This window comes from Hyperolius riggenbachi, chromosome 8 (genome assembly GCF_040937935.1).
Source record: "Hyperolius riggenbachi isolate aHypRig1 chromosome 8, aHypRig1.pri, whole genome shotgun sequence".
Taxonomy (NCBI): domain Eukaryota; kingdom Metazoa; phylum Chordata; class Amphibia; order Anura; family Hyperoliidae; genus Hyperolius; species Hyperolius riggenbachi.
Window position 1 is genome coordinate 126,051,336 of NC_090653.1, and position 15,755 is coordinate 126,067,090.

The following is a 15,755-nucleotide window of genomic DNA, read 5'->3' on the forward strand; positions in this document are numbered from 1 at the left end:
TTTCATTTTTCACTAACTTGTGACAAAAAATAAGATCTTCTATGAACTCACCATACCCCTAACGGAATACCTTGGGGTGTATTCTTTCTAAAATGGGGTCACTTGTGGCGTTCCTATACTGCCCTGGCATTTTAGGGGCCCTAAACCGTGAGGAGTAGTCTAGAAAACAAATGCCTCAAAATGACCTGTGAATAGGACGTTGGGCCCCTTAGCGTACCTAGGCTGCAAAAAAGTGTCACACATGTGGTATCGCCGTACTCAGAAGAAGTAGTATAATGTGTTTTGGGATGTATTTTTACACATACCCATGCTTGGTGGGAGAAATCTCTCTGTAAATGGACAATTGTGTGTAAAAAAATAAATAAAAAAAATTGTCATTTACAGAGATATTTCTCCCACCCAGCATGGGTATGTGTACAAATACACCCCAAAATACATTATACTACTTCTCCTGAGTACAGCGGTACCACATGTGTGGCACTTTTTTGCACCCTAACTGCGCTAAGGGGCCCAAAGTCCAATGAGTACCTTTAGGATTTCACAGGTCATTTTGCGACATTTGGTTTCAAGACTACTCCTCACGGTTTAGGGCCCCTAAAAAGCCAGGGCAGTATAGGAAACCCACAAATGACCCCATTTTAGAAAGAAGACACCAAAAGGTATTCCGTTAGGAGTATGGTGAGTTCATAGAAGATTTTATTTTTTGTCACAAGTTAGCGGAAAATGACACTTTGTGAAGAAAAAAAAAACAATTAAATTCAATTTCCGCTTACTTGTGACAAAAGAATAAAATCTTCTATGAACTCACCATACTCCTAACGGAATACCTTGGGGTGTCTTCTTTCTAAAATGGGGTCATTTGTGGGGTTCCTATACTGCCCTGGCATTTTAGGGGCCCTAAACTGTGAGGAGTAGTCTTGAAACCAAATGTCACAAAATGACCTGTGAAATCCTAAAGGTACTCATTGGACTTTGGGCCCCTTAGCGCAGTTAGGGTGCAAAAAAGTGCCACACATGTGGTATCGCCGTACTCAGGAGAAGTAGTATAATGTGTTTTGGGGTGTATTTTTACACATACCCATGCTGAGTGGGAGAAATATCTCTGTAAATGGACAATTGTGTGTAAAAAAAAATCAAACAATTGTCATTTACAGAGATATTTCTCCCACCCAGCATGGGTATATGTAAAAATACACCCCAAAACACATTATACAACTTCTCCTGAGTACGGCAATACCACATGTGTGGCACTTTTTTGCAGCCTAACTGCGCTAAAGGGCCCTAAGTTCAATGAGCACCTTTAGGCTTTACAGGGGTGCTTACAATTTAGCACTCCCCAAAATGCCAGGACAGTAAACACACCCCACAAATGACCCCATTTTGGAAAGTAGACACTTCAAGGTATTCAGAGAGGAGCATAGTGAGTCCGTGGCAGATTTCATTTTTTTTTTACGCAAGTTAGAAGAAATGGAAACTTTTTTTTTCTTTTTTTTGTCACAAAGTGTCATTTTCCGCTAACTTGTGACAAAAAATAAAATCTTCTATGAACTCACCATGCCTCTCAGTGAATACTTTGGGATGTCTTCTTTCCAAAATGGGGTCATTTGGGGGGTATTTATAACATCCTGGAATTTTAGCACCTCATGAAACATGACAGGGGGTCAGAAAAGTCAGAGATGCTTCAAAATGGGAAAATTCTCTTTTGGCACCATAGTTTGTAAACGCTATAACTTTTACCCAAACCAATAAATATAGGCTGAATGGGGTTTTTTTTAATCAAAAACATGTTTGTCCACATTTTTCGTGCTGCATGTATACAGAAATTTTACTTTATTTGAAAAATGTCAGCACAGAAAGTAAAAAAAAATCATTTTTTTTGACAAATTTCATGTCTTTTTTGATGAATATAATAAAAAGTAAAAATCGCAGCAGCAATCAAATAGCACCAAAAGAAAGCTGTATTAGTGACAAGAAAAGGAGGTAAAATTCATTTAGGTGGTAGGTTGTATGACCCGAGCAATAAACCGTTAAAGCTGCAGTGGTCTGAATGGAAAAAAAGGCTCTGGTCCTTAAAGTGAACCTAAAGCCAGTTAAAAAAAATGAGATGAACTCACCTGGGGCTTCCCTCAGCCCCCTGCAGCCAATCGGTGCCCTCGCAGCTCCGCTCCGATGCCTCTGGACCCGCCGGCGCCGACTTCCGGTTTCGCCGTCACCGGCCGACAGGCAGGGAATGCTGCTATTGCGGCCAGGAGGTCGCAATAGCAGCATAGGGGGCGATATACAGGCTGGGAACGCGAACAATCACTCGCGTTCCCATGCCTGTCGGCCGGTGACGGCGAAACCGGAAGTCGTCGCCGGCAGGTCCAGAGGCATCGGAGCGGAGCTGCGAGGGCACCGATCGGCTGCAGGGGGCTGAGGGAAGCCCCAGGTGAGTTCATCTCATTTTTTTTAACTGGCTTTAGGTTCACTTTAAGGGGTTTTATGACTGCAGTCCTTAAGTGGTTAAGGTGGCCACTAGCGGTACAACTTTCAGTGCAGAACTGTCCAAGTGATCAGAAAATAAAACCGCAATGTTCCAAATTGACACTGAATGATTCTAAAGGTGATTGTTCAATGACAATTTAGTGGATTGGAAAAAGGTTGTGATAGGTAAGAAGTACAGATCATTTCATTGATGGTGAAATAATAGATGTATTACGACATTTCATTTCCGATTGCATTTATCTAATCACTTGGGCAATTCTTTGCTGAAAATGATTCCGTTAGTGGCCACCTTAAAGCATACCTGAGGGGAGGAGAAAGTTAAGATTGACTTACCTGGGGCTTCTTCCAGCTTCCTGCAGTCTATCAGGTCCCTCGCTGTGCTTCTGATCCCCTCCAGTGTGCCGCTGCCCCCTATCAAAAATCCACTAGTCGCACCTACTGCTCATGTACAAACCCAGCCGCACACCTCCTTGATTGTAAAGACTTTAACTGCGCATGCACATAATGCTCTCAGCTACTAGGGAACACTCTAGAAGGCGCGCAGCCAGGGTCATGCATGTGCAGTCGCCAATTTTTCAAAAGGGGATAGCGGGACACTGGATGGGATTGAAAGCACAGCAATGAATGTGATAAACTGATAAATGGTGGGGGTCTGGAAGAAGCCCAGGCACGTAAATCTCAACCTCACCTTGGGTATCTTTTATGCTGGGTACACACTATGAGGTTTTATGGTCGATTTACTGTCAGGTCGATTATTTCCAACATGTCTGATTTGCTTTCTGATCGATTTCCAAGCATTTTCCGATCTATTTCCGTTACCTTTAATAGGAAATTGATAGGAAATCGATCGGAAAGCAAAATCGGACATGTTGGAAATAATCGATCTGACAGTAAATCGACCATAAAATCTCATAGTGTGTACCCAGCATTAGGCTGGTTGCATACCTGATGATCGCACCTGATGATCAGTTTATAAACATGGGACTTCCAGTTCTCTTCCGGGAATTGCAGGGTAACACACAGCAGCCTCTGCATTACCCTGCAGCGTCCAGAGCACTTCCATCCCATCCCAGGTACAGTGGCCTGTCTCATAGAGACTAATGTCCACTACGACAGGCCGCAACAGGGGAGAGTACCTTAAAACGATGCTACATGTGTCAAAGGGGCCTTAAGGGGCCCACTAACAGTACAATTTTCAGCAAAGAATCGCCCAAATGATCAGATAAATGCAATTGGAAATAAAATCAGGGCTGTGGAGTCAGAGTTGGAGCAATTTTGGGTACCTGGAGTCAGAGATTTCATAAACTGAGGAGTCGGGAGTTGGAGTTATGCTGGGAATACACGGTTCGTTTTTGCCTTCGTTTAAACCTTCGATTCGTTCGGTAAACGAATCGAGTGTTGAAAACGTATGTGAAAATAGTCATAATCTCATTATAGTTTCGATTAATAGACCCCAAAAACGAACGACTAGTGATCGAACATGTTTGATATTATCTCTCTTTATCCATCTAATCGAGCCATTGGTAGGCTTGATGGCTGTTCAGATCGATTATATATTCGTTTATGCTAGTCCGTCCCTGTAAAAAGGGATTTTCGTTTCGTTTCTTTGCAGCCTTCGATCATTGGAAAAACGAAACCATCAGAATCGAAAAAAAAAACGAAACCGTGGGTGGTGATATTAACCGTATGATCGATTATTGCGGGATCGAAAAGGACAAAAGGCACAATCGAAACGAAGGTTTAAACGAAGGCAAAAACGAACCGTGTATTCCCAGCATTAGATGATTTTTGTACAAAATCCACAGCCCTAGTAAGTATTATTCTAAGGAGTCGGAGTTGATGAGTCTGAGCCATTGTGAGTACCTGGAGTTGGAGTCGGTGGTTTTCTCACGCCTTGTTTTTTTTTTTTTTAAATCATACTACATTCAGTTTCTTTAGAGCAATTAGAAAGATTGCCATAGCACAATTTAAAATAATTAAGAAAATAATTTATATAACAACAGAAATTAACTGTTCCCACAGTTACTTCATTTGTCAATCAGCTGTGCTGCTGGGGATGATTCAAAGAACAAGTTTTGAATAGGGATAAGCACAGAGTGCTGCTTGTTTACTATCAGTATGGGCTTATACTGTATGTAAATGTAAAGGGTTATGTAAATAAGTACATGCTCATATTTACATTTTGTGTGCTAGTCAGGGACTGTATCTTTATTTTCCAGGTCTCAATTTTGATACAAAATAAAGATCGTACACATGCTAGTTTGAACTGGGCAGGGACGGCCCTGGCGTTTGAATCTGCTGAGAATCTACCAAGTGTAGAGCTACCCCAACCCCGAGTGCCAGATTATCTCAGCTGAGTACATTGTTCCCCTTCTTACCCCACCTGCCTCATTTAGCTCTGGCATATTCCAGTAGCCCTGTTTCTAGGGGCGGGTAAGGCGGGTGTCTGCCTGGGAAGCAGTGGGCATACACAGTCATGAGAAGAAAGTGTAGAGGTGTGCGGGAAGGGGAGGCAGACTCCTCCCACCCCCTCCTCATGCCCCCCCTTTTGTGGTCCCCCCATTGCAGAGCTTTGGCGCAGCGGGCTGTTACAGTGAACACTCACCTCCTCCAAGAACACTAGCACAGAGGCTTCAAACTCAATCCCATAAGGGGCAAAAATATAATAGATTTATAGCAGGCCAAATTGTTTATAAAGATTTAACAAGAGGAAGTCTCCAGTGGGCATCTTTAAACATCAGGTAGAAGACCTGAAAGTGGCCGCTGTTACTGGTGTGGTCCTCTGAATGGGAGGTCAGCATACAGTCTGCAGTCTGTTCTGTATACTTTATAGCATGATAGTGCTCCAGCAAACGGGAAGTTACATTTATATTTAAGGATGCCCCGGCAGGTAGGTGATAGGGTTGGCAGCACCAAACAGCTAACAGCTGTTTTGCATAAAAAGAAAGCTTGCTTGCAGCTTTCAGAGCTTTGGATGCAAAAATGGTGTGCTTTGCTGCCCAAGTGTGACAAATGTAGACCTGTACTCTATCCATCTAAGACCAATCAGAATGGTACATGGGATAGGTGCACGAGCACATGTGCACAAGGCAAAGAATTACTTGCACATAAATACGTACGCTATGTCCCACTGTCCATGGAGATGGAATGTGGAAAAATGTGCTCCTTTCCACAAAAAAAGTACATTGTAATAACGTTAATAGAGAAAGCATGCATGGTGTCCAAAAAAATGTAATAGGTGGAACTAGTCTGGTTGAGAGGACCGCGCAGGAAACCTCATAGACTAACGGCCACTCCCAGCTCACGGCAATTTGGTTGCGACCACTAATTTGTAAGCAAACGTAGACCCAGCAGGAAACACTTTCCATTAAATAAAATCTAAAATTGCACACAAGGACCCTCAACACAGCCTACCAGACTCTGAGCTGTGGACACAGTGCTTGCTTCGCCTCCGCTCGCGCAGCTTTACTAAACCTATTCGGTTGGTGTCGTGAATATTGTTTCCTGCTGGGTCCCCCATTTCTTACAAATTAGTGAGTGCGATTAAATGGTCGCATGCTAGGAGCAGTCTTTAGTCTATGAGGTTTTCGCTCAACTAGAACAGTGCTTAAGAGGTTGTCAAGTTTTTTTTTTCTCAAAGCAACATGGGATGACAGATCTAACAACATTTGCATGCGTTAAAAAGTACCAGAAAAATACATCTAGTTGAAATGGACTTCATCAGTCACCTATAGAAGAACATTACTACCGTATATAACATTCATAGTGATTAAATAACTATAATGTACATACCGATTCAGAACAGTGACGGCCTCAGCATCATCTTTGCAGACAAGTAGCTTCTCAATGTTACATTGTAGAACACTCAGTCCCAGCTGAAGAATGGCTTTAATCCCATCATAGAAGAAGCAGTCCACCACATTCACAGCGCTCTCAATGGGCAGAACACTGATAAACAGGGTAAGAAACCATGAGAGGGACACAGAGGAGAAAAAAGTCATGTCCATCATGTGATCAGTCAGCTGGGGCAAATAGTCCCTGATGAGCTCTTCAAATACTGCTTGATCCACCAAGGCACCTGCATTCAATAAATGCAACTATAATAATGTAACAGTTAGGAGCATACATGTGAAACAGATCAGGCCAATGCAAATTATTTTATCAAAATTTTCAGGAAATGTTAGTAATTTTCAGTTATGCCCATTGAAAACTATTGTATTGTCATCATACTGCACACAAACCTGTCAATTCAGTCAAAATGTGTTTCATTTCTCTTTCAGTTAGAGGTAAAAAAAAAACAACAACATATGAAGCCATAAATCTTAAGTCCCACATTTAACACATTAACTATGAATAATTAATAGTAATTAACACATTAATAATTCACAAGCCAAAACTTTTCCTCACTCACTAACCCGAAAACCCCATATGTAAAAAACCCCGCCACCACGGGCTAATCGTGCAAGATTCCTCCTCTCCTCAAGTAATCTTGTGTAATTAGGGTGCAGATCTGGGGGCACCAGTGGCAACAGAGCTAAGGGCTGACCAAAGAACTGGGGGCTGGTCTGTCAAGCCTTTCAGAAAAACTGCCACGGCATTTTTGCTGATGGGGCACATTTCAATTACATATGGGGTTTTCAGGCAAGTGGGTGGCTAAATAACATTTTTGGCTTGTAAATTATTAATAATATAAAACATTAGGGACTTAAGAGTTTATGGTTGAACACACTTCTTGTGCTGTTTAACCACTTCAGCCTAGAGTCGTTTTCACTTTATGCATCCGAGCAATGTTCACCTCCCATTCTATAACTTTATCACTACTTATCACAATGAACTGATCTATATCTTGTTTCTTCCACCATCAATTAGGCTTTCTTTGGGTGGTACATTTTGCTAAGAGCCACTTTACCGTAAATGCATTTTAACAGGAAAAATAAGAAAAAAAACTGAAAAAATTCATTATTTATCAGTTTTCAGCCATTATAGTTTTAAAATAATACATGCCTCCATAATTAAAACTCACGTATTGTATTTGCCCATATGTCCCGGTTATTACACCGTTAAAATTATGTCCCTATAACAATGTATGGCGACAATATTTTATTTGGAAATAAAGGTGCATTTTTTCCGTTTTGCATCTATCACTATTTACAAGTTTAAAATAAAAAAATATAGAAATATTTCATCTTTACATTGATGTTTAAAAAGTTTAGACGCTTAGGTAAATATTTACATTTTTTTTTTTATTATTGTAATTTTTTTTATTTTTTTTATATTAAACATTTTATTTGATTATTTTTTGGGAGGGTGGGATGTAAACAGTACTTTTATAATGTAAATGTGTGTTGAGTTTTATTTTTTTTACTTTTAGTTGTAGTTTTACTTTTTGGCCACAAGATGGCGGCCATGAGTTTTACATGACGTCACTCTAAGCATAACATACGCTTAGAGGGACGCATGGGGACGCAACAACCAGAAAAAGCGGAGCTTCTGAGAGAAGCTGTCGCTTTTTCTGCGGGGGAGAGGAATCAGTGATCAGGCACCATAGCCCGATTCACTGATTCGTGGGCTAACGATGAGCGTGCGGACGCGCACATGGCCTCCTGGGCGTAGCTAGTAAGTCCAGGAAGCCAAAGTAGTTAAATCAAACAAATAATCTGATTTTCAGTTTATTCCGCAAAATGCTGGAATCATTTAGAAAACAACCATTGTGTTGCCATGTGTCTGGGCAACTTAAAGAGACTCTGTAACAAAATTTTCAGCCTTATATCTTCTATCCTATAGGTTCCTATACCTGTTCTAATGTGGTCTGTCTTACTGCAGCCTTTCCTAGTTGCACAGTGGCTGTATTATCTGTTATATAATCTACAGTGGTGTGAAAAACTATTTGCCCCCTTACTGATTTCTTATTGTTTTGCATGTTTGTCACACTTAAATGTTTCTGCTCATCAAAAACCATTGACTATTAGTCAAAGATAACATAATTGAACACAAAATGCAGTTTTAAATGATGGTTTTTATTATTTAGTGAGAAAAAAAACTCAAAAACTACATGGCCCTGTGTGAAAAAGAAATTGCCCCCTGAACCTAATAACTGGTTGGGCCACCCTTAGCAGCAATAACTGCAATCAAGCGTTTGCGATAACTTGCAACAAGTCTTTTACAGCGCTCTGGAGGAATTGTGTCCCACTCATCTTTGCAGAATTGTTGTAATTCAGCTTTATTTGAGGGTTTTCTAGCATGAACTGCCTTTTTAAGGTCATGCCACAACATCTCAATAGGATTCAGGTCAGGACTTTGACTAGACCACTCCAAAGTCTTCATTTTGTTTTTCTTCAGCCATTCAGAGGTGGATTTGCTGGTGTGTTTTGGGTCATTGTCCTGCTGCAGCACCCAAGATCGCTTCAGCTAGAGTTGACGAACAGATGGCCGGACATTCTCCTTCAGGATTTTTTTGGCAGACAGTAGAATTCATGGTTCCATCTATCACAGCAAGCCTTCCAGGTCCTGAAGCAGCAAAACAACCCCAGACCATCACACTACCACCACCATATTTTACTGTTGGTATGATGTTCTTTTGCTGAAATGCTGTGTTACTTCTACGCCAGATGTAACGGGACACGCACCTTCCAAAAAGTTCAACTTTTGTCTCGTCGGTCCACAAGGTATTTTCCCAAAAGTCCTGGCAATCATTGAGATGTTTTTTTAGCAAAATTGAGACGAGTCTTAATGTTCTTTTTGCTTAAAAGTGGTTTGCACCTTGGATATCTGCCATGCAGCTCGTTTTTGCCCAGTCTCTTTCTTATGGTGGAGTCGTGAACACTGACCTTAATTGAGGCAAGTGAGGCCTGTAGTTCTTTAGATGTTGTCCTGGGGTCTTTTGTGGCCTCTCGGATGAGTTTTCTCTGCGCTCTTGGGGTAATTTTGGTCGGCCGGCCACTCCTGGGAAGGTTCATCACTGTTCCATGTTTTTGCCATTTGTGGATAATGGCTCTCACTGTGGTTCGCTGGAGTCCCAAAGCTTTAGAAATGGCTTTACATCCTTTACCAGACTGATAGATCTCAATTACAGTACTTTTGTTCTCATTTGTTCCTGAATTTCTTTGGATCTTGGCGTGATGTCTAGCTTTTGAGGTGCTTTTGGTCTACTTCTCTGTGTCAGATAGCTCCTATTTAAGTGATTTCTTGATTGAAACAGGTGTGGCAGTAATCAGGCCTGGGGGTGACTACAGAAATTGAACTCAGGTGTGATAAACCACAGTTAAGTTATTTTTTAACAAGGGGGGCAATCACTTTTTCACACAAGGCCATGTAGATTTGGATTTTTTTTTCTCACTAAATAATAAAAACCATCATTCAAAACAGCATTTTGTGTTCAATTATGTGATCTTTGACTAATAGTTAACGGTTTTTGATGAGCAGAAACATTTAAGTGTGACAAACATGCAAAAGAATAAGAAATCAGGAAGGGGGCAAATAGTTTTTCACACCACTGTAATCTTCTTTCCTTTGACGGCTTTGTCGGGCTCAGGCACTCAGGCAGGAATGTGCTGCTCTGCTTGTGATAGGTAGAAGCTATACACACCCTCTCCACGCCCCCTGCAGGCTCTGTATGAGTCACAGACTGAGCTCCTCTCAGCCTATCACATGCTGGTTAGCAGCCATATTTTTGTTTGTAAACACTGCCTAAAACTGGCAATTACAAGCCAGGATTGCAGCAGGGAGTGGCAGAAACAGCACAGAGGGGCCCAGGAGAACATAATGAATATAATGGTATGCTTTTTATTGTAAGAATTTTAGAGTACAGATTCTCTTTAAAGGAAAGCTCTGCTTCCACTTTATTGTTGCTGCACTCACTATTTTGTACTCCCTTATTTAAAAAAAATCTACTTATTTCAGCCTGCTGCCAGCTATGACTTTACAAAAATCACCACACATTTCAAATTGTGTTGCCTAGCTGAGATGTTTTATAATTCACCCTCTTCAGCTCATATAAATTGACTCTCTGCTGATGTGCAAGTAGAGGAAAGGGAGAGATGAGGAGGAGTGGGGTGGTGGGGCTGTGCACATTTTACAATCACAGCATTTACATTTACTGCAGTGATCGGTAATTGTATAAGGACAATGATACTGCACAGCTAAAGCATGTCTGGGATCTCACAGCTCTCTTTTTACAACCTGAGGACTTTTCACGTAAGGTTGTAGGCGGTAGACTATTCAGGTCTGACTTAATAAGGCATCTCTAGCGATTCATAAGGAACCATACATGATACCTACTGAGAACTGTATTTCTTTCAATACTCCCAGACTGTCTTAGAGCTACTTAAAACACTTTGTAATGATCCGCTCAGCTGTCTGCACAGACAGACAGCTGTTTGACCATTCCTTAAGTCTGAGGGCTGCAGGTCTCTGGAAAAAGAGACCTGTCTTTGCAAGTTTCAGACCTGCTCTGCTGCTGAGGAATTTGCATATATTTGTTATGCAGATTGCCTACCTGCCTCCTTTGAAGGCTGGCAGTATAAATACCATGTTCTCCCAGAATCCTTTGCTCGTCATCTTTCATGGTTTGTTACTGATGAACTCTCCTAGAGTATCAGCCCTGTTTGTTTGCTAAAGTTTATCTTAGAGTAATTCTTGGGACTGTACTAGGCATTCCCTCTAGTGCAGTCGGATTGTATTATCTGTTTTGCCTGTACAGTCTTTCTGTCTCGATCGCCTTGTCGCCAGCGGCGGTCGACAGGGAATCGTTCTGTTTGTCTGGGGGTGCTAACCAGAGCAGCGGTTGCTACTGGTGGCCCCTTCTGTTCATCTGTCTGGATCGCACTCGCCCTAGTGGTAGTGGCAGTGCCTCCTTCTGTATTCTGTCTGGGGGTGCTAGCCAGAGCAGCGGTTGCTACTGGTAGCCCCTTCTGTTCATCTGTCTGGATCGCATTCGCCCTAGTGGTAGTGGCAGTGCCTCCTTCTGTATCTCTGCCTTTGGGGTGTTAACCAGAGCAGCGGTTGCTACTGGTAGCCCCTTCTGTTTATCTGTCTGGATCGCACTTGCCCTAGTGGTAGTGGCAGTGCCTCCTTCTGTATCTCTGCCTTAGGGGTGCTAGCCAGAGCAGCGGTTGCTACTGGCAGCCCCACCTGTCTGTCTGTCTGTCACGAACACTTGCTGTAGGCTCGGTGAGGTAACCGTTTAGCAAGCGTTCGCGTTCTCTATTTCGTGTTTGTCTGTCATTGGTTAGTTAGGGTGGCACGCTTATCACTGGGCGCCTAACGCGCGGTGATCGTGAAGAAACACGTTCGCTGTTGCGAATGAGTGCGGTGTTCGCGTTTAGCTAGCGTTTGTTATTTTCTTTACCTTCTGATTGTTGTTTGCTGTGCCTTTGCTACTCTCGTGCTCTGTTCTGTTCAGCCTTCTGTCACTTCTGGCAATCGCATCCCTTGCGATTGCGTTCCCACTTTTGTTTCTGCGGATGTGTGTTCACCGTCGCTGGGTGGCGACTAGATTGGGGGACACACATTAATCCTGTCTCTGTGCTCTCTCTCTGAGGGCTTTTCTGCCCTGCTTGCTCCTGCTCATACAATTCCCATCTGTCATCTGTGGCCGTGCAGAGGCTGTGCTCGTCTGCACTCCACAGCTCCATCTGCTAATGGGAATTGCCCTCTACCGGTGCATTACACCTAACCTGGGTTCTCCAAATTACACGGTTGTGGAGGATTTCCTCTGTGTCAGCGCGCATCTTGTGCGCTGACCACAGAGATAGAAACCCGCAAACGTTACACAGTTGCCTTGAATGCTGCCATAACTAATTTATTTTGTCTACAGCCCTCTTTATGATCTGATATCAAGGTGGTGAATCTAGTGGCATAACTACAATTCATCGGGCCCCCCAGCAAAATTGATGGGGTCCCCCCAATGTTCGCACCCCTCCCCTTGCCTGCCCTTGGTGCCCTCCACAGCCTTGGGGCCTATCTCACAAGGGTCATAAAACAAGTGTGGCCATCATGATCTTCACACCCATAACAAGTGTAGCCACATAAACACCTGATCTGAAGTATACTGTAGTTCCATGTATCGAAGGAAGGGAAGGTTAGTAGTTGGGGCCCCAAAACAGCTGTGGGATGCTCCCCTCTAGGTACGCCCCTGGGTGACTCTTAGCCACTTAAAGGGCCACTATTGTGAATCTACTGGCATTTTAATGAAGTTCTAATCAAAATCAGATGCATTTCAGTGTATTTTAACTGTAGTGTAACTAAACTGATTTATTTAATATTCCACAACTTCTGATGTAGATGCATCACTATAGCATATATGAATCATAGCTGAACTTGTTGCTCAGCTATCAGAAGGCAGTAAAACAAATAAGTTGATAAAAGAAACAAAGCCAGTGTGAAACACATTCTTACTATATGGTCCATGGCCACTTCTTTTCTGTTCTGAACATAAAGGCGTTAATCTGTCTTTTGTTTGCCTATGCTAAACATGGTCTGTCCAGGTCTGTCACCATCCAACAAGCAGTGAATTAATGAGCCGATAAAAGAAAATTCAACTCTGTGATTGAAAGGTTGCAGTCTAACTAAAGTATTGCAACGCTGCTTTTTTTATAACCCCATTTTAAAATGAACCTTAAAGGACCACTAAAGGGGAAAAAGTAAGCACTTAAAATCTGACAGGACTGAGAGGTTTTGGACTAGTCCATCTCCTTATGGGAGATTCTCAGGGTTTTTTGTTTTTGTTTTGTATTCCAAAGAATTTCCTGAATGACAGTTGCTAAGTCAAATTTTGGCTTGCTGGTATATTATTATTTTGGCCATTAAGACTTGGCAACTGCAGTTGTAATGAAATATTTTGCAGCTCATTATATTTTGCAACTTGCTGTACAGCACATGTGCGCTGTACAGACAGAGTATAACTGCACAGATGCGGCTTCTTTCTGTTATCATGACTGTAATTTTTTGCAAGCAGGTTACCATTGAGCAAGAAGGGGGATTGTTCCCTCCAGAGCAACGACGGGGATTGTTCCCTCCAGGAGGGTTATGGCTCATACACACGGGGTACGGCTGTCGGCGCAACCACGTGGCACGCGCGTGTGGGACCTCGGCGACAGCTTCCGCCGCATCGCTAATCCCTCTGCTGCCGTGTGGATGTAGAGGGACTTGGTGACGACTGTCGCGCACACGCTCCCGTGTAGCTCATGTGTACTTAGCTTTAGTAGTTGAGCAAGAAGTAGAGGATTCTTCCCTTGGGGGGGGGGGGGTTATTAGTTGAGCAAGAGGGGAGGGTTCCGTGTGAGAACATGGTTAGGTTGGGCTGCATTTTCTTATACAGATAGGTTGAAGTCAATGGGTAGGTTGCACTTTCTGATAGCTATACCAATAAATAAGTGCAACCGGCTGCAAAATCTTATAAAGTTGCAAAAAAATTCACCACACTGTTCAGAAAATGTTTTTGAAAACAAAGAAAACCCTGAGAATCCCCTATAAGAAGATGGTCCAAAACCTGCTGGTTCTGTCAGGTTTTTTTAAATGCTTACTTTTTTCGCTACACTGGTCATTTAAAATTTGTGACAGTGGTCCTTAAATAACAGCAAATTTGGGGGGGAAAATGAGGAGTGCATGACCTACATATCGCTTACTGTCACCCCTTATAAATAGAGGGGAGCCACCCAGTGATTATACATAATCCAAGAAAGTATCACGAATGTCTTCTTAAACAGTATGAAGACTTTATTGTAACAGCAAATAAGCTAAAAACACCTCGTCACCCCCTTAAAAAATGAAGCATGGCCCTGTCGCCCTCAGCTAAGGATGTTATGGATACTCTGACAAACAATCAGATAGCCATTTCACAGCAAGCAATCTCCCTACTTCATGCACACACAATACTAGCTAGTAAGCTCAGATACTTGGTCACCATGGCCATAAGAAAAGTCCAGTTCAGCATGCTATTGTAGTGCACTTAAAGGGATACTGTAAGGGGGTCGGGGGAAAATGAGCTGAACTTACCCGGGGCTTCTAACGGTCCCCCGCAGACATCCTGTGCCTGCGCAGCCGCTCACCGATGCTCCGGCCCCGCCTCCGGTTCACTTCTGGAATTTCTGACTTTAAAGTCAGAAAACCACTGCGCCTGCGTTGCCGTGTCCTCGATCCCGCGATGTCATCAAGAGCGCACAGCGCAGGCCCAGTATAGTCTGTATCTGCGCAGTACACTCCTGGTGACATCAGCGGGAGCGAGGACACGGTAACGCAGGCGCAGTGGTTTTCTGATTTTAAAGTCAGAAATTCCAGAAGTGAACCGGAGGCGGGGCCGGAGCATTGGGGAGTGGCTGCGCCAACACAGGATGTCTGCGGGGGACCATTAGAAGCCCCGGGTAAGTTCAGCTCATTTTCCCCCGACCCCCCTACAGTATCCCTTTAAAAACAGAGGATGAATCACTGCACAGGAAGGACCCGATTTGCTTTGAGAGTCCACCACAAACAGCACCACTGTTGCAGTAATGCTCAATAATGTGTACGTTAGAAGCATCTGCGTAACGCACAACAGTTCACTTATTAACGCACAGGGAAAGTTCAGTCAAACATGGTTCTAGGGATCCGATCCACCCGTGTGGGCTTTCACCATCACCAACAAATCGTCCTGCACACAGATTCCGCCGACTGCTGGCAGCGGGAGGCCTCCACGTTATCTTCCTATGCATCCTCCATCAGCCGGCGTGACTGGCCGTGTCAGATGACATGTTTCCCCCAATTAAACTCAGGCTTTCTCAAACAATGAGGTGTTTTTACACTTATTTGCTGTTACACTAAAATCTTAATCTTAAATAACAGCCAGTTTTTATGAAGTACAGATTTACTGCATCATTTATGAAATTCCCATTGGAGAGGTCTTAGTCAATTAGGTCAATTTTAGTAGGTATTTAGCAATTTCTCCATGGCAGAAGCAAGTAACACTCCAATAAAGCTTGCCTAAATCCCTGACCTGGTATTGAACACATTCTCACAGCAAAAAGAGAGCTACACACATGACTAAATATCTAAACACGCACACATATGCAACACACACACACTGGGCTAGATTCACCAAACCGTCATAACTCATATCACGGCCGTGCTAGTGTATTCACACACAATCGCAAATTTCCGTGCGCAACTGCGAATTTCAGCGCACTGCATTGTGCGATTGCACACGAAAATTCACAATTGTGCACAAAAACGCACGCAAACTGCGAAAATGCGCACGAAACAGCTAGCGCGGCTGTGATACAAGTTATCATGGTTTAGTG

At 43.0% G+C, this 15,755-nt stretch overlaps 1 protein-coding gene across 3 annotated transcripts in view; it reads right to left on the reverse strand.

The window, feature by feature from the left end:
• Positions 1-15,755, reverse strand: part of TBC1D8B (TBC1 domain family member 8B) — a 93,018-nt gene that overhangs the window by 37,345 nt on the left and 39,918 nt on the right. For all 3 annotated transcript variants that reach the window (XR_011023580.1, XM_068251046.1, XM_068251047.1), the window contains exon 12: positions 6,277-6,562. Coding sequence is in view for 2 of the 3 variants with exons in the window: in XM_068251046.1 (XP_068107147.1) it covers positions 6,277-6,562 (286 nt within the window). In the remaining variant the exon portion in view is untranslated. The remainder of the gene's footprint in view (positions 1-6,276; positions 6,563-15,755) is intronic.